Consider the following 21,755-nt stretch of genomic DNA (forward strand, 5'->3'; position numbering starts at 1 on the left):
AAATCTCTAATTATACGTAAAAGTAGACATGTCCAGTGCATGTGTATAGGAATTTTAAGCTTCTGCTTAAAAAACAAAAGCCAACAATAACAAAAAAAAATTATGCACACAGCACTTGTGGTTGAGAGATGTTAGAAAAATCTTAAAATCTTACAGCCCAACCTGTTCTCTCGTTCTATTACATTTTCTGTAGTAAATGAGGACCTGTGCATTCTTTTAGAGAACATCACTGAAAATTGACTCTTGTCCACCAGTTTATCTATTTGACACTATCATTCATACTTCACGTTTAATTTGACAGTTTTATTATGCTACCTTTCAAATTGTCATCCATAAAAACTTATGAAAATACCAAAAATCTCAGGTTGACCTCAGCCAGTCTCACTGCTGGAAGTTTTTTTCTTGACCCTTTTGAAACGAATACATTAGTTCATTCACAGCATGAACTCAGACACTTCCAACAGACTACATAAAAGACAGTTGAATGCAATCACTCCTTTTTTCTCCCTCAACAGAGGTAAAAATGGATGTATATCAATGAAGTCTCATCTTGAGTTTATACATTTCTCAACAGAAATTTTTACCTAAAATCTAAGGAAAGAAGTCACCTAAGGATGAGCATTAAACTGACTCTTCCCAGCATCCAGCCACAGGCCACCTTAGGTAGGTATGTTTCAATTTGAGATTTGATGTCTTCTAACCACATTTGATTTTTTTTTCTACCTTTACAATTGATTAAATTAGAATTTTGACATCATTTTTCCCTCAGTATATATGCCACAAGTAAGGTAGTGTTTCTTTTTGATATCCAAGTCAAGTAAGTAAGTTTCATTCTTAAAGATGAATTTCATACAGCAAATACTACAGACAACCTTCTCTCAGTTTAAAATTAATCTCTGATTTCTAAGGGATAAGTTATTTTTGAGTTATTTTTATGGCTAGAACTGAGCCCACAGGCTAGAAACCTAACCTTGTAAGCTTTAATTTAGGTCTCTAGATTCTAGCTGTTTGCTAAGTGTAATGGTTCTACCATATTAAGGGAAAAATGTCTGCTACTAATGGAAATAAAATGTCATTCACTCTTAATACTCTTAATGTAAGACAAAACTGACACTTGGAACTGATTTATATCAAGAAAGAGATTTGAAAGCTCTGAATACACTTTCTTTCCATACCATCCAGCCTACAGGTTGAACTTTGAGATGTTAAATTTTAAATCGATAGAGTTTTGCTGTGTGTTTTTTGTTTCTCTTTTGTTTTGTTGAGGGAGTGGGATGGATGCAGGGGAGAGCAAGAAAGGTTCATTATGTTGTTCACCAAGATCATGGAATAGAATCTATGGAAGATAAACATAAAATTTCTTGTTGCTAAAATTATAAAAAGCATTTTATACACTTTGGCATTCAAATTTGACCAGATCCTCCACAAGAAACAATTAAGTGTTCAATTAATTAAGAAACAGTGATTATGTGCAATTTTCATCAAGTTCAAATTCACAGCACAACAGAAAAACATGTTTATTTGTTACCAACTAATCAAAGAAATAGTTAATACAAACCATGTAAGTGCTTCTTTTGAACTTCTCTGTACATAAAGTGGCTTATAGAAATAATCTCTTTAACCAAATATGCAGCAAGTCTTAGAATAAACTTCTTTTCATTTCAGAATGAATGCATAATGAGGCATGCATTATTAATGCCATAATCCCAAGAGTAAAATATACTGTAATTGCCATATGCTGTCAATCAACTTTAAAATGAGATTATGATACAACAAAAACATACTCAGCAGCATATTATGCTATTATATATCAATTTTCAAGACTTTTTTGAATTTCATTAGGGAAAAGGTTGTTACTTCATACTTTGGTGATTTCAGAATTCTATGATTACTGACTCACAGAGGACAGAACAAAAAGTGACGGAAAACTGGTGCAAAACACCTTCGGTAGAATTTTAGTCCCAGAGAAGTGATCTGGTTCTTTCATATTGACCCCAGTGTTGCCAGGATTACACTCCAACTGTCTATTTTGTTTAAAGAACTAATTCATTTAGTAGCACCAAAATTTCAAAGATACAACTTCTCTGTTTTCTGAAGAAAACAAAGGAATCACAGAATGTTATTTCACCTTCTCAGACTATGTACCAAAATCTATCCGGCTTTGTTTTTTATACCCCATGTTCTATAAAACATTTTAATGCTTTTTAATTAATAGTTAATGTTAAGAGAGGTAGAAGTACTGCTGCAAGCTACAGCTGCTTTCACAATTTAAAATTTGAAACCAACTAATTTCATCATGTCTGTTAGAACAGTAGATAAGAGCTGCTATATTACACATGGGGCTCTACATCACTGTCACCTGAATGCACTATTCAGGTAAGTAGCTTAGGCTTTCATTAAAAGGGTTTATTTCTCTTTCAATTTGCTAAAAGTTATTGTCTGACTGACAAGATGTCCAAGTCTGAAAAGAAAAAAAAGGCTCTTGAACCAACTCGGGAATGCAAAAGAAAAGAATCCCCCTTGCCATCAATGCCAAGTCTCATCTGCCACAATCCTGTAGTCTAGAAAAGTTCCAAAGAAGTCTTGTAGAAAGTGCTTCCATAAAACACACACACACAAATGAATAACACAACTAAGAAGCTCTAATATAGTTATTTCCTTTGCTACTATTTAGAAGAGAGGTCAATAAATACCAAAGTTTATTTTAAAATAAACAAACATTATCACAATTCACAACCTATTCCAAAGGACTATAAAGGTAAGGATACTTTGCTATCAAGGACTTGATAGCTGTGGAAACCTAAAAACTGAACCAAAGTCCCAGGATATTTACAAGAACAGTAAGATGCACATGGACTTTTATGTCTGCTTGTAACACATTTTCATGGCTGGTTACAAAAACACCACATGCAAGAAATATGAAAACACAAACCTAAATCTGCCCCCAGTATAATGCCATTCTATCTCAGATTAGGACATATTTCCGTGTAATAGAATCTGATGTCAATTTGCAAAACTTACCCACTGTCAGTGAATAAAAATTCCAGATGGGTCATATAAACTTCCCAAAGGGGGACGTTGTATCGCTGAGCCAAAGAAACAGCAATCTTGTATACATTTTCTTCAAGTGTTCTTGTAGAAAAGAGCCATGAAACAGAACAAGGAAAAATTACACTAAGCCCCTAGAGACAGGACAGTAAGTATTACCATTAGAAGAGCAATGATTTCTTGTTAATCTTATTCTCTCCAACCAAGGACCTAGATTTAATTCACTAGTTTTAAACCACTGTTAAATAAAAATACACAAAGTGTGCCTTGTTGCATTTTCCATGTTCTGTGGTCCATTTAGGGAAAATTTTGAAATCAAATCAAAATACAGAGAAATTTCAAAGACAAATACCTGCTCCACATACACCTTGGTTCTTAGTGACAGTTGGGTTTCTGCTTAACCTTTTTGCTACAGAAAAAAAAACATAATTTTCCTTTAAGTTACAAAATGATAACCAATGTGAACCAATGCATCACAGCACTTACTTGATGCAGCACTTATTTAGTGGCAACATCTAAAGTCTTTGGTATGCAGATTGGTATGTAGATACTCAAAGCTTTTCCTAGAAGTTCACAACCAGAAACATTGCTAGTCTTTGCAGGCTGAAAAAAAGTGTGAAGGTGTCCAGCTACACTCTCTAAGTGTCCTACAAATAGTAAAAACTGTTTGTGTTACTACCCTTTAACAGAACAATCTGTTAAGTGATGAAAGCCTGATGTTAACCTCATATTATTTTCTATTAATCCACTGAAGTTAGTACAGCTCAAAGATTAGTGCAGAAGAAAGCAAAGAAAGGAGCAGTTCTTGTGCATGGTTCTTAGCCATCTCTCGTCTGTGTGCCAGCACGCATTGCTGAAGTACCTGAAAATATACCTGTACAGTGCTGCTCAGCTGGAATTTTGATGATCACCTCCATGCTCCCAGAAACAGGCATTTGGAAAATCAGGGCTGTTTTTCCCCCCCCCAGTGTTGTTCTGTTAAACCTCTGTTGTATTATACAAATGCATATGTGCACTTAGAATCGTTGGACATATCAGTCAGCTACAAAGCATTACAACCAGAACTGCATTCAATTATAATGACAAGAAATGAGATTGATGTTTCCAGTCATTCATCCTCAGAAGACGTAAAATGGAAAAAAAATAAATAAATAAATAAATAAATAAAAAAGGAGAAGTAAAATGAAGATTCAAGCTAACAGCCTTTAAGTCTCATGCTTGGAAAAGGAAAACAAAATGGAAGACTACAGCTGTTTGAATTCTGCAAAGCATTGGGGAGAAAAAGATACGTCTTAACTAAAAGACCAGAGCATCAAAAGCATACACAGTATTTCAGAGACTAATGACACTATTAAGAGCTACAGTACATTGAAGACGTTTTATACAGGATATTCTGGTTTAGTCTTCTGGAAAGGGACCTATTTCATATGCATCAAAATCGTTCTGAGAACCCACTAATCATGAACTAAATTATGGAAACTCCAATTGCACCATAATTGCACATGTTTTCTAATCCAGATCACTCAGGCACAAAATAAAAAAATCTAACAAAAGTATTTTGGTTCAGTTACATACAACAAGGAAAAAACAGATACTCATTCATTAAAATCAGCTTCCAATAAAAACATTTAAGCAGAAGCAGTGATAGGCTGAAAACATCACAGTAATCGAGTTGGGGGGGGAGGAGAACTTGCCACAAGTGAAAAATAATTTGGAAAGTTTATACACTATGGTTGGCCTAAAGCTGTGTGGAACTTCAGCTGATAACTCAGGAATTCCAATTCAGTCTTGCTCTAGTTTCCTTTATTACTTCCCTGATATATTCTTGCTTTATTTTTCCCAAATTGAAAACTGCTTAAGAACTAGCCTTGATTAAGTCTGTGAGGCACCTCAATCTTTAAATGTTTGATAAATAATGTGTAATAAGCTCTAATGAGAATTCACCAAAATATGGAAGATAATATTGACATAAATTGTTAAGTAGTTTTAGCAAACAAATTCTTCATTCTAGTACAAAGCTTTTTTTGTAAATAAGATACCATCTCTTCCAGGTTTTGTTCCTGCAAACAGCACTTCATAAAAGATTCAAAACACGAGCCATTTAATGATAAACCAAAAGCAAGCAAGAAAAAAAATATGCTACATAATTATATTAAATTTGCACATTGTTTTCATCAGAAAATGCAGATTAGGAGTCAACTAACAAGATTAGAACAAGGAAGCTGTGAGCTGAACAAGTAATTAATTGCATCTTTGCAACTGCCTAATACAGCACTACCACTCAACTACATGCTATGAAGTCTCATTTTTACTAACCCTTCGACAGTCTAATGGCAATTCAACTGGGAGTGCTTTCAAAACATATAGAGTTCAATATATTTGTTCACATTGTAGAGCAGTTGCATGCAAATGTTAATAAAATGTATTTTTAAAATGAAGAGACATTACTATCCTACAGCTTACCTTTTTCCTATTCTGGGAGACTTAAAGGTGAGAGAAAAGCATTCTACATATCACAACAATATGCACAGTGGAGGCTTCAGTAATTCCAAGTGTTTACAAAAAGTATATATTGTAATATAGGGTAGTTTTAACTTAATTATTAACAAATAAAATAGTTTTATTTATGGTTTAAAACCAGTAACAAGAAGCTGGGGTTCCGAGATTTGTTAATTTGTTTTGCTACAGTTCATTATAAACTGACACTTGTGCATAGCCTAATAGATTTCAATGGCAGGCATACAGAAGATGAAAGGAAGAGAACAGACCTCCACCTGTGCCCTGATTTTACTTTATGTTTATTAACTGCTAATATTGAAGTTAAGAGTTCTATCTTCCATTAAAAGTTATCGACCCAGATGTTTGAGTAATGTTTTAAGTGGAATAGTTGAATTGCAAAGACCCCAGTTGTAGCAGTTACAGTGTAAATATCTGAAGGAACTTGCAACTTATCTTCTAAAGGTCAGCGCTACTTTCAATTTGCTTTCCTGCTTTAAAGCTTAAAGTAATTCCATTTAAAAATAAATAATGAACACTTAATAGATCTTACTTACTCTGCCAGTCCTAGTATTGTTTCTCTCTTGTACTGTCCATCTGCTGTAAACCTCTGCACATCTACTCCTTTGCCAAGTCCTTGCAGAATCTGAGCTTGAGTGAAATCCAGCAGTCGTTCATTGTAGTAATGCAACTGATTTATCAAAGTTGCAATTTCTTCAGGCCACTCTTTATAGCCATACTGAGTAACATGCTGTGTGACCATCTTAATCAGCTCTTTTGGATCAGCCTGTAAAAATAATTGGAAAACACATTTGAAAATATCCTACGTGTTCCTTCAAAAAAATTACCATTTTATAATTGATTCCAGTGTTCAAAATTGAAATATTTTTCCATTTTTGAGAAATCTTAAGTACATAAGTATTGCAAGATGTAAGGAGTACTCACTATGACTTTAAAACCTGTCCTGGAATGTTTTAGAGTTATGCTATATGCTACGAGAACTCACACTAACTTACCTAAATATACTAAGATTAAAAGTATGTCACTGTGACTGAATTTGTTTTTAAAAACCTCATTTTTATTACTATTAAGCTAGGCAACTGATTTATAAAATTTATAAAGTTTTTCTTTATAAAATTTATAAAGAAAACTCTGCAAATCTCTCAGTCACAAAACTAGAAATAAGTTTATTCATAAATACAGACTACCTCAAAAGAAAAAAATGGAAGCAATACCATTGAGTCTTTTTTTGTTGTTGTTTGGTTTGGTTTAAATTGCTGATTTTCTGATATACTTTTATTTTGCAGAATTGACAAAAGGCAGCATTTTCAATATCAAGCACTGGTACTTTCAAAGACCAAGAAGTGTTGCAAGATCTGCAAATTACACACAAGACACATTGCCTACACACATTCATTTTGTACATTAAATGCTGAAATCTTCAAGTAATTAAATATTGATCATCTACTGGTTAGGATAACCTTTGTTTACAGAATAACTTTCATCACAAGGAAAACTTACTTTTCTGCATCAAGTGCATATTTAATCCATCACTAACTTCTGTAGTCAAAAGCCCATGTAGCAAATTAGAACATGAACCAAATACAGTAAACATGTTTGAAATGGAAAAGGAATATGTGCATTACAAAGAGTTTCCAATTACCTCTGGGTAATCGGCTAATCTGGGCAGTGGCTACATCTAAGCCCCTTCACTAGAACAAAGCTGTGTCTGATACATCACCCAACATGAACAAAGCCTTCTCTCTTCCACAAAGCTGCAATGCCCACAAGGCAGCACCATGACTTCTGTGTCAAACCCACTGAGGATGGAGTGCTCCCTACAGTGTCCCAGCACCTAATACTGAACTGCATTGCTTTACAGTGAACAGCCACTTAGAAATACCTTGGGATGCCGACTGTAGTTACAGAATTTTCTAAAATAACTGATTTAACTATTGTGATCATAAATATTTTGAAAATAATGGACAATGTACTTTGTTTTTATTATTAAAGAATGGTTCTGTTAAATTAAAAGCTAAAACTTACGAACATGAACTACAGTGTACAGCAAATTAAAAATGTATAAAACATCTGAACCTTGAGACACGCTTGAACTTCTCTGTGGTTTGATGGTCATTCTAAATTGATTTATTTTTTCCCCCCTTTTCAAGTCTTAACTGACATGCTGCTCACAAAGTCATATTAAATGCTACAGGGCATCCTTTTTCCTCTCCACATGATATTTTTTCTGAAGCCCTCTAAACACTGCAAACATAGATTTTATAAACAACATCAGTAGTTCTTTCAAGATTGTTTAAGAGATTGGTAACAGAATAATAAAACCTCAGAAAAGAGATAGGCTGGCAGAGCACTGCCTCTACAATGCAATTACACTGGCTGGAAACCAATACACTGCTGCTTATTATATACCCTGGTATCTAATTTTAGGTGATACAGTAGAAAACAAAGCACTGGAAACAGGAAAAATCAGAGCAAGATGAGGAAAACTGTTTAACATAATTGCCTCAATCCGCTGTGCAATCCACTAGGAAAGGCAGGTGCCTCTGACAACCTCTGTGGCTAAGTTTGGTCTCTTCAGCTAGGTTCCCCCTCTCTCCATGAAGAAAAGCAGAGTCTAATGTCAGCAGTCTTCTTCCTTTGCACAGCACACGGGATTATTCATGAAGTACACAAAGACAATCTTGAAAATATTTTCAAACATCTGTCAGAGCAATTCCTTGAAAAATTGCTTCTGAAGATGAGAAGACAACACTTTTTATTAAGTTTCCTGCACAGCACCAAGTTTTTCACAGTGAGGTTGAATGTAACTTGAATATTTACAACAGTAACTTATAAATAATATTCAGGCAGATTGAAAACACTTTACTTTTGTTCCACCTTTATCTTCAACACACTGGCCCAACACAGGCTATAAATTTGAAACTCCTCTTTTAAAAAAAAATTCTGCCACTTGACTTCCAAACACATTATTCTGACCAAGTTGCAGCCTCTCATCTGACATCTGTCATTGATGCCAACCTTCATTCTTCATGTGTCACATCTCCCTAAAGGCATCTTTGTGCTATCCTCCACATTGCCTGTTCATGCTTCAAAGGAGCACCTTAAGGCTATCTAATCAGCTTATCATTCTCCTGCTAGTACTTTTGCCAAATAATACCTACAAATAAGCCTGCAGTTCTGCCAAGACTGCTATATATCAAACTAGTAAATACATTTTTCACTGTTTTTCTTATCTGAACCTCTTCTACCTTGTTTCAATATCAAGCTGTAACTGAAGTAAAATAAAAAACCTGGATCAAGGACAATTACAAGGACTGAACTTCTGAACTTCTTAATGACATAATTAAAGATCAATATGATTGTTCCCTGTACAAATACCCATGTATGTGTAATAGAAAAAAGTTCATCACACTCCTCTAGCTAAGCAACTGAAGTATGAAATCTAATAGCTGGTAAGTTAGGATATACACATTAACGCAAAAGAAAACAATTGTTTTTGTTGTTTTCTTTATTTATTGGGATCCTTTGTCAAGGATTGTGTTGAACTCTCTCCACCACTAGAGATCTTTCAATCAACTGTTGCCCCTTCCATCCCCTACAAGACTTAGACCCTGAACTATCCAAGTATGTGAAATCAAAAATTAGAGAAATCCCACAGCCTGCTCCATGCAATAGCCTATAGGGGATATCAGTGAATCCTTCTACTTGTTTTTTTTAATCCATGAAAACTTTTTTTCCTGAGTTGCAGTTGTTTGCAAAACTCACTCACAGTGTAAATGAATCATACAGATTTTCTTCTCTCCGATTTGTCATCTTTGTCACAGTTTTAAAATGCTTTCTTAAAAAATAATGTTGCTTGTGCAGCAATTATTAGGCATTTGAGACAAGCTCACTCAGAAAACACAGCTGAAGCATTCAGTATCGAACTGTTCAGAACTTGCATTTCATAGCCTTAAATAATCATTAACATTTCCACATTTTAATAAGATAACTTTATGAAAATAAAAGCACAAATACTTCTGCATCCATTAGATACCTAGTTCAAATAGACAGAATGTTGTATTATTCTTATGTGGCAAGGCTTTGGTAGCAGCAAGCTGCAGGGGTGGCCTCTGTGAGCAGAACCCAACAATGCCACAGGTCATAGAATCATAGGATCATAGAAGGGCTTGGGTGGCAAAGGAACCTTAAAGATCATCTAACTCCAACCCCCCTACCACGGACAGGGATGCCACCCATTAGATCTGGTTGCCCACAGCCTCATCCAACCTAGTCTTCAACACCTCCAGGGACTGGGCATCCACAGCTTCTTTGGGCAACCTGTTCCAGTGCCTCACCACTCTGAATCAAGAACTTCCTGCTAACATCTCATCTAAATCTCCCCTTTTTAGTTTAAAACCATTTCCCCTTGTCCTATCACTACACTCCCTGACAAAGAGTCCCTCCCCAGCTTTCCGGTAACATAAACTCCTTGAATGTGACCATCCAGCCAATTCCTTAGCCATCAAGTGGTCCATCCATCTAATCCATGTCTCTACAATTTAGAGACAAGTATATCATGGGGGACAGGGTGAAATGCCCTGCACAAGTCCAGGTAGGGGATGGCAGTTGCTATTCTCCTCTCCACCAACACTGTAATCCCATCGCTGAAGGCCACTGGATTTGTCAGGCATGATCTGCCCTTAGTGAAGCCATGTTGGCTGTCACCAGTCACCTCCTTTTTCTTTCACATCCCTTGAAAATGCTGCATTCAGCCATACACATTAAGAAAAAAAAGGGGAATATGAGTCAGTCTTTCTCCTGTTCCCCTCCTGAAGTGGCAACAATTTTACAGCTACAGTAAAAATAATGATAATGATAATAAAAAGACAGCTTTCATGTAAGTGCGTCATTGATGACATTAGAGCATGATAAACTATGTAGCCTGTTTACTTATTTTAAGACCAATAATCTTTCAAACTGTTCTAAAAAGGAGCATTTTTTGCCTTTTTTTTTTTTTTTTTAGTGTAAATGATCTTCAGATTGCAATACAGAAACGACTAGGAACATTGATGAGAAAAGCTGCCAAGATCATCTAGGCTAATCTGCTCATAATCACCATGAATGCATAACTGATTTTGCAGATCTTTCTGGAGTAACGTAATGATTAAAAGGTAATGATCAAAAGCTGCAAACATAGTGAGCCATTGGAATCTGAATGGAAAGACAGAGAATGTTTTAGTTGTGGCGGATTCTTGTAGTACCAGATTTGTTTCAAAACATTTTAAGTGATCTGAAGAAAAAGATCATGCTACAGAGGAAGCCACATACACCACCCAAAACCCTAACAGTTAGTAAACCCAGGAGATGATGGTACATGAGCAAAACAAGATACCAGAGTGCAGGGCATGAAATTCCTGCTACAGACACTGGTACACACTGATCATCATCCCTGCCTCTAGTTGCTGACAATGTGCAGTGCTTCTATGCAAACCACACCTCTGGAAAGCACTGATACATTTCAGGGAGGAGAGGAGAGTTCTTCCTTAATCCTTGCTTGCAGCAAAAGCCACAATCCCTGTAGCAAGAGATTCAATGTGCTACAAATCTGATCCAAACAAATATAAAAGAAAAAAGGAGACACAAGCAAAAGCTTTTTTTTTTTTTTTTTTTTTTTTTTCCCAAGTACTGAAGCTGGGAAAGAAAAAAAAGGTTTATAGGAAAGAAAGTTTACCCATGCCTGTTTACTCAAGAAGTAAAATCCATCCCTTTATAGGATGCCTTTTCATTAATTAAATCAGTAACACTTGCCCTCCACCAAGCCTGCCATGCTGTGAATCAAGAATACATTCTCACGATGACACAGCATCAGATCAATTTGGGGTAGTCCATCTTTCAGATCATGGCTGTCTCACATTTGATCTGCTCAAAGCAAAAGCTAAAGTTCATGACTGGGAGCCCGAACATCTCAGAAATAAAAGCTGTACTAGCAGGATTCAGATGCAAGGATGCATCCTGTTTCTTTGTCCTCTAGCTACATACACTGTTGGGTAACACAACAGAACACTCATGCATCAGGATCAAGAAGCAGCAAATCTCATTGTCCACCAGCAAAACTACATCAAGTCAACATACAAGGATGCCTATTTGTATACCTATTGTAAGCTACAAAATGCTTCATGTCTTTGCTATACATACTAACATAAAATGAAGTAGAGATGAAATAAAACGTTAATCCTCAATTATCAAAGACACACGTATGTCTTCTTATACATACAGACAATATTAAATTTGTATTTCAGGTTTTTAGAATCTTAAATGATCCATCAGATGCTTTTGTAGCATACTTGAATGTCTCAGCTGTATTTACTTACAATGATTTTGAAACATGTTGATGCTCTTAAAAAATTGCTTGTTGGCACAGTACTGTGCATGGATGATACAACCCTGCCATTTCATACTGTACTCAAAAATGTGGATCTGGATATTATAGATCTGGGAGTAGAGCTGTGGACTCAAATTCCCTAACTTCCCTCCTTGCATTTGCCACAGATTTTATCCAAATTTCTCTTTTTTCTGCCATATATTGAAATAGAACATTTTAAAATTTTACTGAAGATCAATGTCTGTATAAAACAGACACAGATCACAGTTTAAAAGCCACTGTTTTTTGAAGCTCTCACTTTAAAATGGCCAAGTTTAAACTACTCCCAAACATCCTGCGTACAACTCATATTACATCATACAAAAAGTAGATTACATACTTGAAGTACACAGGTGACTGAGAACTCTGCAGTCTTGATGTGCCTAGGGGTTTAAGACTAGCACTAACTTGAAAGAGTTATTTGAATTTCCAGGGAAATTATTAAATATATATATATATATGTGTACATTTACAGTGAAATTGGTGTAAACTAATTCATGAATAAAGAAACTAGCTAAAGCTGGTAAATTGTGAGAGGAACACAAAAGCACAGGCAAGCAGTTTGCAAAAAAGCAATTTCCCTTTCACAGGAAATGGAAGAAATTAATTCTTATTTCCAAAGTCCTGCTTCTTTCCATTATCAGGCAATGTGGACATCCAATAACAATTCAAACGGCAACACTCCTCATCATTTTGTGACTAAAAATAAGTCGCGAAAACAAAATCTAGAAAAGATTTGGAAATGATAGTATTTCAAAACTAGTCTAAAAAAGAGCAAATTATTTATTTGGCTGTTTTAGTTTTTGTTTATTTTAATAGAAGGAATGTTTTGTGTTTTCAATAAGCAATGCTGAAGTGCAATGTTTGAAAGCTGAAACACTTGTAATAGGAAGTCAGGCAGCATACTCACTCCACTGCTGCTTCAAGATCACTATGTTGGAAAACTACCCGGCTCTTATAAGGAGAAAAGGTTGCCCAAGATGCTGGTACAAGTAAAGATGACAGGGAAGTGGAAAAGTGGAATCCCAAGAACCTTTTCTGCAGGCAAATCCCCCAGAAGAGACTGAATAAAAAGCACTGAGTTAAGCTGTTAGCTTTGAATTATGCATCAGATCTTGCTTGCACACAACCTTGGGAATATATTACCTGTTGATTTTATTTCTGTTTCAGAAATTACACTAAAGCTGGTATTAGAGTTGGGCTAAGGAATGCACAACACCTATGAAGAGGAATCATGTTCTATGATTTTTTTTTTTCAACTCTATTTGCAGAGGTAGCAAAACTGCAGGCTAGAATTATCAGAATACCAAAAAAAAAAAAAAAAAAAAAAAAAGAGGAATAAAATGCTGTTACAATTTTATTTCATGCATACATCATATTTTAAGATCAAACAGCTATCCATGACAAAATGAAGTCATGAAGACAAAAGAATAGCCACTGTATTTGTAGATAATTTAATGTAAATACCTGCATGCTATTGTAATTATTGCCTTGAGCTTTTACTGAATGTATTTTATGATAAATTCCTAGCAGATAAAACTTGGCTACAGAAGTAACATACGATCCTTTAAGAGCCAGCAGCAGACAAAATAATGACAAAAAGTTATTTTAAAGTGCAAGCAAAACCTCTAAATTAAATCAACATAGTTACTAATACAGAAGCCAGTACTGCTGCAGGAAAAAAAAATGCAAGTTACTGCTGTTGCTAATAACATATAAAAATAATTTTAAAAGTTGTTAAGGCAGTTGCTTCCACAGTTAAGTTAAATGACTTGTATCTGAAGAGTTGAACAAATTGCTCTAGTGCTGTTTTAAATGCTTTTTTGCTTTGTTTTCAATCAGCTCTTCCAGCAAGAGTGAAGAATAATCTGTCCCAAGAGAAAATGTTTTGATAGCTTCTCTTCTCGTGTTCTCTTGCAGACTCTCTCATATTGGGTAGGATACTGACAAGTCAGACTTAAGTAGAAAAACTCATCTTGTCATTTCAACTTAAAGCTGCTTTAGGGGAACTAACATATGATAAATGCAAAGTTAAAATGTCAAATAAAAGAACATCTCTGAAAATAGAAAATTACTACATAGTTTTGCGTCAACTACTGAATTCATAGTACACAGTTCTTTTCCCATTTGCAGTCAGCATTAATATGTCTCAGTTGAGACATAATGAGACAAATGACTAAATAATGTCTCAATTTTTGTAATTATCCTAACCCTCTGACCATCTCCATTTTCTCTAAAAAAAAAAATTATTTATTTTAATAATAAATGATGTTATGGATGTTCCTTTAGAATATGTCTTTACTCTTGATCTACATGGCCACAGCTTTAGTCACACACACAGACTTTGATATAAGCATACATTCCTAGGGTAAAATCTATGTATAACGTGATATCGTTTTAGTTTCCTGTGTACAATATCATATGCTTTTAACTGTAGTTACCTGAGTAGGTACATGCAAATATTTCTATATTTTACTAATTTCAAGCTTGAAAACTATTCCATGAGCTACATAACAGAATAAAACACCTGTTTTTTTCAGTGAGTGTCTCAGTGACCACCTTCCCTTACTGTGATATTTTTCTGAAAAGCTTCTTAGGCTAAATTTATCCAGACCAAAACATTTGCCCTCAACTCTCCAAATTGGGGAGGTGGGGTGGAAAGAAAAAGAAACAGAAGAGGCAACTCAATTCCTGAGTAAGAGAAGACTGCCTGTAGCTCTAAACTTACTTATATTGACAATCCAGATGAATAACACTTTGCTAAAGTATTTTATATTCTAAAAAAAATGTCACATAAAATTTCAATCAGGCTGCTTGCAAAAATTAATTTTGTTGACAGCTTTACATTCATCTGTAAATTATGAAGCGGTATCATGTTCAAAGTAGAAAATGCTGAACCCTTTAGTTAACTGAAATAGCTGTCTAGCTGTTTTTGTTGGTGGTAATTTTTTGTTTGTTTGTTCAGTGCTAATTTTTCAAGGAAACTTGAAAAACCATACCATCATCTGAAGAGTAAAGTAAAAGAGAAGATAAAGTGAACTGACTACAGAAAGACTGCTTCAAAAAGCTGGCAATCACCTTTGTACTCTCTCAGAAAGAAACAAAACCCCTTGCAAGAGAAAAAGCAGAAGTTATCCCAACTCCCTGGCATGAAAATCCGTAAGTAACTCTCCAGAGGAACACAGGCAAACTAGAACTCAAACTTCCATGAAATTCAAGGTTTGAAGATCTTCTGTTCTGAAAGAGTATTTCTGAACAGCTGGCTTAAGAACATTTGCTCTGCTTTCAGAAGTGGGATTTAACAGCATAGCTTATACAGTCCTGGCAAAATAAAAATGAGTAACATTGCTATAATCTCTTTTTTCTTTTTTAAGTATAATTTACCTTGAAGAAATAAAATGATGCTTTGTAGTGTTTTGTGCTTGGCAGACAAAGAAATATGAGGATATGCAAAACACTGGCTTATCTATATCAAACACACTTCAACCAAAGGAACATAGTTGTCATGCTATGACTGCAATGTCACTAATTGCTGGCTTACTATTTCAGGGATGATACCAGAAGACGTTAAAAAGCCTCCATGGGGACTGCTAGTGCAGGAGAGCTTACTTGAGTCTTAAGCCTTTGAATGTAGTAGCATATAGTGAGCTAGGGGAAAGATGGGGAAAGAAGAAGCGTGTTTGTTGATAAATCACTAAGGAATAAACAAACAAGTGAGAAAAGAAAATTAACAATATGTGACAGGTCAAAGAGGTAATTAAAAGGGCTAAAAAAAAATAAAAACCTGCAAAGCATCTTAAAAGGAATGGCTAAGATGATAGCAATGAGTTCTGAAAAGCAGCTCAAAATCAGAACAGCTAGAGAATTGGCAGAATCACTTGGTGATAAGGTGTGAAAGGAGCAGGGATGGATAACCCTAGCAGGGGAAGTCAATGAGCTAGCATGCCACTATGACCAGATGGCATTCACCTTGAGTTCAAGAAACACAAACATGAAATTACATTAAATGACAGGCTTAGGTGCATCAACACATGTTATAACCACCGTGCCAGAGTACAAGACCGATCTAAAAAACGGATTTCAAGAGGATCATCACAGGGATGACAGACCAGAGAGTCTGATTTCCATCCCTGGTAGACAGACTCCATCATAAAGAATGAGGCCACTGAACACATGCATAAACTGTTTGGTGGGAAAGAGTCCACATGGCCTCTGTAAAGAAAAATCTGCCTCATTAACTTGCTGGAGTCCTATTAGCACTCAACGAGCACAGTGGTAAAGGACATTCTGTAGACAACAAGCATAAAGACCTTCCAAAATTCCTTGGTAAGTTTTCCAACCAAAGTCCAGTCAAGAAAAAGTTGTCATGGGATTGGAACAAAGGCCTTTTTAAGAACTGAAACCTGGTGAAAAGAAAGGTGAAAGCTTAGTGATCACAGAATCACACAGAATTTCTAGGTTGGAAGAGACCTCAAGATCATCGAGTCCAACCTCTGACCTAACGCTAGCAGTCCCCACTAAACCATTTCCCTAAGCTCTACATCTAAACGTCTTTTGAAGACTTCCAGGGATGGAGACTCCACCACTTCCCTGGGCAGCCTGTTCCAATGCCTCACAACCCTTTCAGTAAAGAATTTCTTCCTAACATCTAACCTAAAACTCCCCTGGCGCAACTTAAGCCCATTCCCCCTCGTCCTGTCACCAGGCACGTGGGAGAACAGGCCAACCCCCACCTCGCTACAGCCTCCCTTGAGGTACCTAAGAAGAGCGATAAGGTCGCCCCTGAGCCTCCTCTTCTCCAGGCTGAACAAGCCCAGCTCCCTCAGCCGCTCCTCGTAGGACTTGTTCTCCAGGCCCCTCACCAGCTTCGTCGCCCTTCTCTGCACCCGCTCAAGCACCTCCATGTCCTTCTTGTAGCGAGGGGCCCAAAACTGAACACAGTACTCGAGGTGCGGCCTCACCAGAGCTGAGTACAGGGGGACGATCACCTCCCTAGCCCTGCTGGTCACACTGTTCCTAATACAAGCCAGGATGCCGCTGGCCTTCTTGGCCACCTGAGCACACTGCTGGCTCATATTCAGCTGACTATCCACCATCACTCCCAGGTCCTTCTCTGCCTGGCAGCTCTCCAACCATTCCTCTCCCAGCCTGTAGCTCTGCTTGGGGTTATTGCGCCCCAGGTGCAGGACCCGGCACTTGGCCTTGTTGAACTTCATGCAGTTGACCTCAGCCCATCGGTGCAGCCTATCCAGATCCTCCTGCAGAGCTTTCCTACCCTCAAGCAGATCGACACACGCACCTAACTTGGTGTCATCTGCAAACTTACTGAGGGTGCACTCGATGCCCTCGTCCAGATCATCGATGAAGATATTAAAGAGGACCGGCCCCAGCACCGAGCCCTGGGGAACGCCACTAGTGACTGGCCTCCAACTGGACTTGGCTCCATTCACCACGACTCTTTGGGCCCGGCTATCCAGCCAGCTTCTAACCCAACGAAGCGTGCGCCAGTCAAAGCCAAGAGCAGCCAGTTTCTTGAGGAGAATGCTGTGGGAGACGGTGTCAAAAGCCTTGCTGAAGTCAAGGTAGACCACATCCACAGCCTTTCCCTCGTCCACCCAGCGCGTCACTTTGTCATAGAAGGAGATCAGGTTCGTCAGGCATGACCTGCCTTTCATAAAGCCATGCTGACTGGGCCTGATCGCCTGCTTGCCCTGCAAGTGCTGCGTGATGACTCTCAAGAGGATCTGCTCCATGAACTTCCCTGGCACTGAGGTCAAACTGACAGGCCTGTAGTTTCCCGGGTCTGCCCTCCGGCCCTTCTTGTAGATGGGCGTCACATTTGCTAGCCGCCAGTCGACTGGGACCTCCCCCGATCGCCAGGACTGCTGATAAATGATGGATAGTGGCTTGGCCAGCTCCTCTGCCAGTTCTCTCAGTACCCTTGGGTGGATCCCATCTGGCCCCATCGACTTGTGCACATCTAAGTGCCGTAGCAGGTCACCAACCATTTCCTCATGGATAGTGAGGGCCACATCCTGCTCCCCATCCCCTTCCACCAGCTCAGGGTACTGAGTATCCAGAGAACAACCGGTATTGCCGCTAAAGACTGAGGCAAAGAAGGCATTGAGCACCTCCGCCTTTTCCTCATCTCTTGTAACTAAGTTTCCCCCCGCATCCAGTAAAGGATGGAGATTCTCCTTAGTCCTCCTTTTTGTGTTGATGTATTTATAGAAACGTTTTTTGTTATCTTTAACGGCAGTAGCCAGATTGAGCTCCAGATGAGCTTTGGCCTTCCTAATTTTGTCCCTGCACAGCCTCGCTACATCCTTAAAGTCCTCCCTAGTGGCCTGCCCACTTTTCCAAAGATTATAAACCCTCTTTTTCCTCCTAAGATCAAGCCACAATTCTCTGTTGAGCCAGGCTGGTCTTCTTCCCCGCCTGCTCGTCTTTGGGCACGTGGGGACAGACCGTTCCTGCGCCATTAAGATTTCCCTCTTGAAGAGCGCCCAGCCTTCCTGGACCCCTCTGCCCTTCAGAACCGCCTCCCAAGGGACTCCACCAACCAGTGTCCTGAGCAGCTCAAAGTCAGCCCTCCGAAAGTCCAATACAGCGGTTTTACTGGTCCCCTTCCTGGCCTCGCCAAGAATAGAGAACTCCACCATTTCGTGGTCACTCTGCCCAAGACAGCTCCCGACAATCACATCTTCCACCAGTCCTTCTCTGTTTGTGAAGAGAAGGTCTAGCGGGGCACCACCCCTGGTAGGCTCACTAACCAGCTGCGTCAGGAAGCTATCTTCCACGCTCTCCAGAAACCTCCTAGACTGCTTTCTCAGGACTGTGTTGTGCTTCCAGGATATGTCAGGGAAGTTGAAGTCCCCCACGAGTACAAGAGCTGACGATTTCGCAACTTCTGTCAGTTGCCTGTAGAGTTCCTCATCCGTCTCCTCATCCTGGTTCGGCGGTCTATAGCAGACCCCGACCAGGACACTAGCCTTGTTGTCCCTGCCGATCCTAACCCAAAGGGACTCGACCTTGTCATTCCCAGCCTCGAGTTCTACAACCTCGAAAGACTCTCTAATATAGAGAGCCACACCACCACCCCTTCTGTGCTGCCTGTCCCTTCTAAAGAACTTATAGCCAGGCATTGCAGCACTCCAGTCATGAGACTGGTCCCACCACGTCTCCGTGATGGCAACCAAGTCATAGCCTGCCTGCAGCACGATGGCTTCCAGCTCCTCTTGTTTGTTACCCATGCTGCGTGCATTGGTGTAGATGCACTTCAGCTGGGCCATTGCCTTATCCTCCGGCCTTGCCATCGTTCCCCCTGGCACAGCCCCAACAATCCTAGCTTCAGCCCCATCCCCCTTCCTACCTAGTTTAAAGCCCTCTCAATGAGCCCTGCCAGCTCCTGGCCCAGGATCCTTTTTCCCCTAAAAGATAGGGACCCGTCTGCGGCCATCAGGCCAGGTGCTGAGTAAAGTGCCCCATGATCAAAAAACACAAGATTTCTGTGTTGGCACCAGCCCCGGAGCCACATGTTTAACAGTTGGGCTTTCCATGTCCTCTCTGAACCCCTCCCTGCCACCGTAGGGATGGATGAAAACACCACCTGCACTCCCGCTCCATCCACTAACCGACCCAGTCCCCTAAAGTCTCTTTTGATAGCCTTGAGGCTTCTCTCTTCGATGTTGTCACTGCCCGCCTGGACTATCAAAAGAGGATAAAGAGGATAATCACTTTTCAGGATAGGGAAGTGCTAGCAGCAAATCCTCCAAGGGCAAGTTCTGACAGCACTTTTATCCAGAATCTCTTATCAACAATCTGGAGAAAGGATGAAAAATAAACATTTAAGCTTTCTAATGATGCTATGTTCTTTGAATTATTCAAATGCCATACAATATGTCAATACAGTGCTTTGGCTACTTTAGTATTAAAACCAAAACAGAAAACCAGCAACACAACACTCACACAAGATCAGTTCTTAGATTACCAGTTAAAGTCTCACTCATGATGCCTTCCCTCAATGCTCTCCCTTCTCCTTGGCTCTCTTCCCAGTCAGACTCTACACATGTGCAGGAAGGTCAATGGGAGAAAGAATAGAGCAGCATAGATTCAAGGAGTTACACTCTTGTCTCTCCCAATTTTTGTCTTCAGAAGCATCAGGTATACACTGGACTTAGAAACAGGAGCGTATGCCAAATGAGATAGATGCACAGATACTTAGTTATTTTTTCTTCCAACGTATTAATGGGTAATAGTATCTTACAGTGTACATGCAAGCAGCATAGGATATAAGAAGATGATAAGTGGCCAAAAACAGCAGCAAGAGAAGGAAGTGCATACAAACTTGAAATTGATGCAGAACATAAAACAGAAAATTCAAGCAGCGAAGTAAACAGGACATGATATATTGCCAAAGCAAGTTTTCTAGTTTCCAGCATCACTAACTGAACAGTAAGAAGGGCAAAGATGAGGCAAGGTCTTGAATCAGGACTCAAAACAGCAATAGAAGAAGGCATGTTTTAAGCCAATAATAAAGGGCACCACCATCTACTTCATGCTAGCTTGTGGGAAAAAAAAGCCCCGTTAAGAAGGAATGAAACAATGCATGCAGTGTTAATAGGCTCCAGTAAAATTTCATGTACAGTAATCCAGTTTGAGACTAAAAAAGAATATGTTATGTCTACTGAGTTAAGTTCATAATTTAGGAATGTGATAGGATATTATTATTATCATTAAACACAAACATGAAATTATTCATTATCATTTGATTTCCAGTGAAAGGTTACCTCATCTGTACAGACTTACCTTCTAGCTGCACTACAGTGCCACATAATTTGGTTTTAAGCCATTAGAACCAATAGAACACAAGTGGCACATTTTGTAGCTCATAAGATCTGCCTTTCTCCCTCCTCTATATAGCTTTCTTACTTGATATTTATTAGAGTTCAAAGTAAGTCTGTATTTTCAATATCCTAGACTAAGAATAATACCTAAAATAAGGACCGTGAATGGGAACTCTGCTTCTCTAACTTAATGCAAGTGTATCTACAATTAGGGTTGCTCTAATACAAATAAGTGACTAAATCATCTTGGGGACTAGGTCAAGCCTGCAGAATGAACTCCCATAAGATCTGTACAAACCTCTGTGTATTCAGTGCCAAGTTCAAAGCACACTCACTCCTTTTGACCTTGCTTTCATTAATGAAAAAAAATGTGCATGTAAACATATATGTGTATGTAAAAAAATGTGTATGTAAACATGCTGTTTTTTCCCTAGGGGAAAGGAGATGAGAGAGAATAAGCCACACATGATGTATTTGTCACAGCCACTCAATGCATTTAAAGACTACAGATGTCACAGTGATGAGGGCAGTGTGGTGAGCCTGAGCACAGATCTACAAAGAAAGATGTGAGCAGACAGAAACAATAGTCTGACAATGACAGGAGAAAAAAAGAAAAATAAAAGAAAAAGCAGAGGAACTAAAGTACACAAAGGTTATTATACAAACAAGAAGGGAAAACAGAAAAACAAAACTAGAGAAAAGTTGTTTTGTAGACAGGGAATTTATTTGAGGTGAAAGCAGACTTAATTCTGCCTCTTCGGGAAAGTTGGATAGAGGCTTACCTAAGCAGTAAGCAACAGAAAAGGGAATCAAGTAATCAGGTTATGTGTATAGAGGACATTTGTCATTGTATAAAAGCACACTTTTCACAAACTCAAAAATCGGTTAAATCAAGCTACTGTGGAACACAGTAGTCCCAACTAGAAGTCCCAACTTCTTCA

General features: G+C 38.4%; 1 protein-coding gene across 1 annotated transcript in view; it reads right to left on the reverse strand.

Moving 5' to 3' along the window:
* Positions 1–21,755, reverse strand: part of NBAS (NBAS subunit of NRZ tethering complex) — a gene marked incomplete at its 5' end in the record, with an annotated part of 197,389 nt that overhangs the window by 79,155 nt on the left and 96,479 nt on the right. The window contains 2 exons of the mRNA XM_084513261.1: positions 3,022–3,132; positions 6,102–6,331. Of these exons, the coding sequence (XP_084369387.1) occupies positions 3,022–3,132; positions 6,102–6,331 (341 nt within the window). The remainder of the gene's footprint in view (positions 1–3,021; positions 3,133–6,101; positions 6,332–21,755) is intronic.

Source organism: Aythya ferina (genome assembly GCF_964211825.1).
Source record: "Aythya ferina genome assembly, chromosome: 3".
NCBI classification, from domain to species: domain Eukaryota; kingdom Metazoa; phylum Chordata; class Aves; order Anseriformes; family Anatidae; genus Aythya; species Aythya ferina.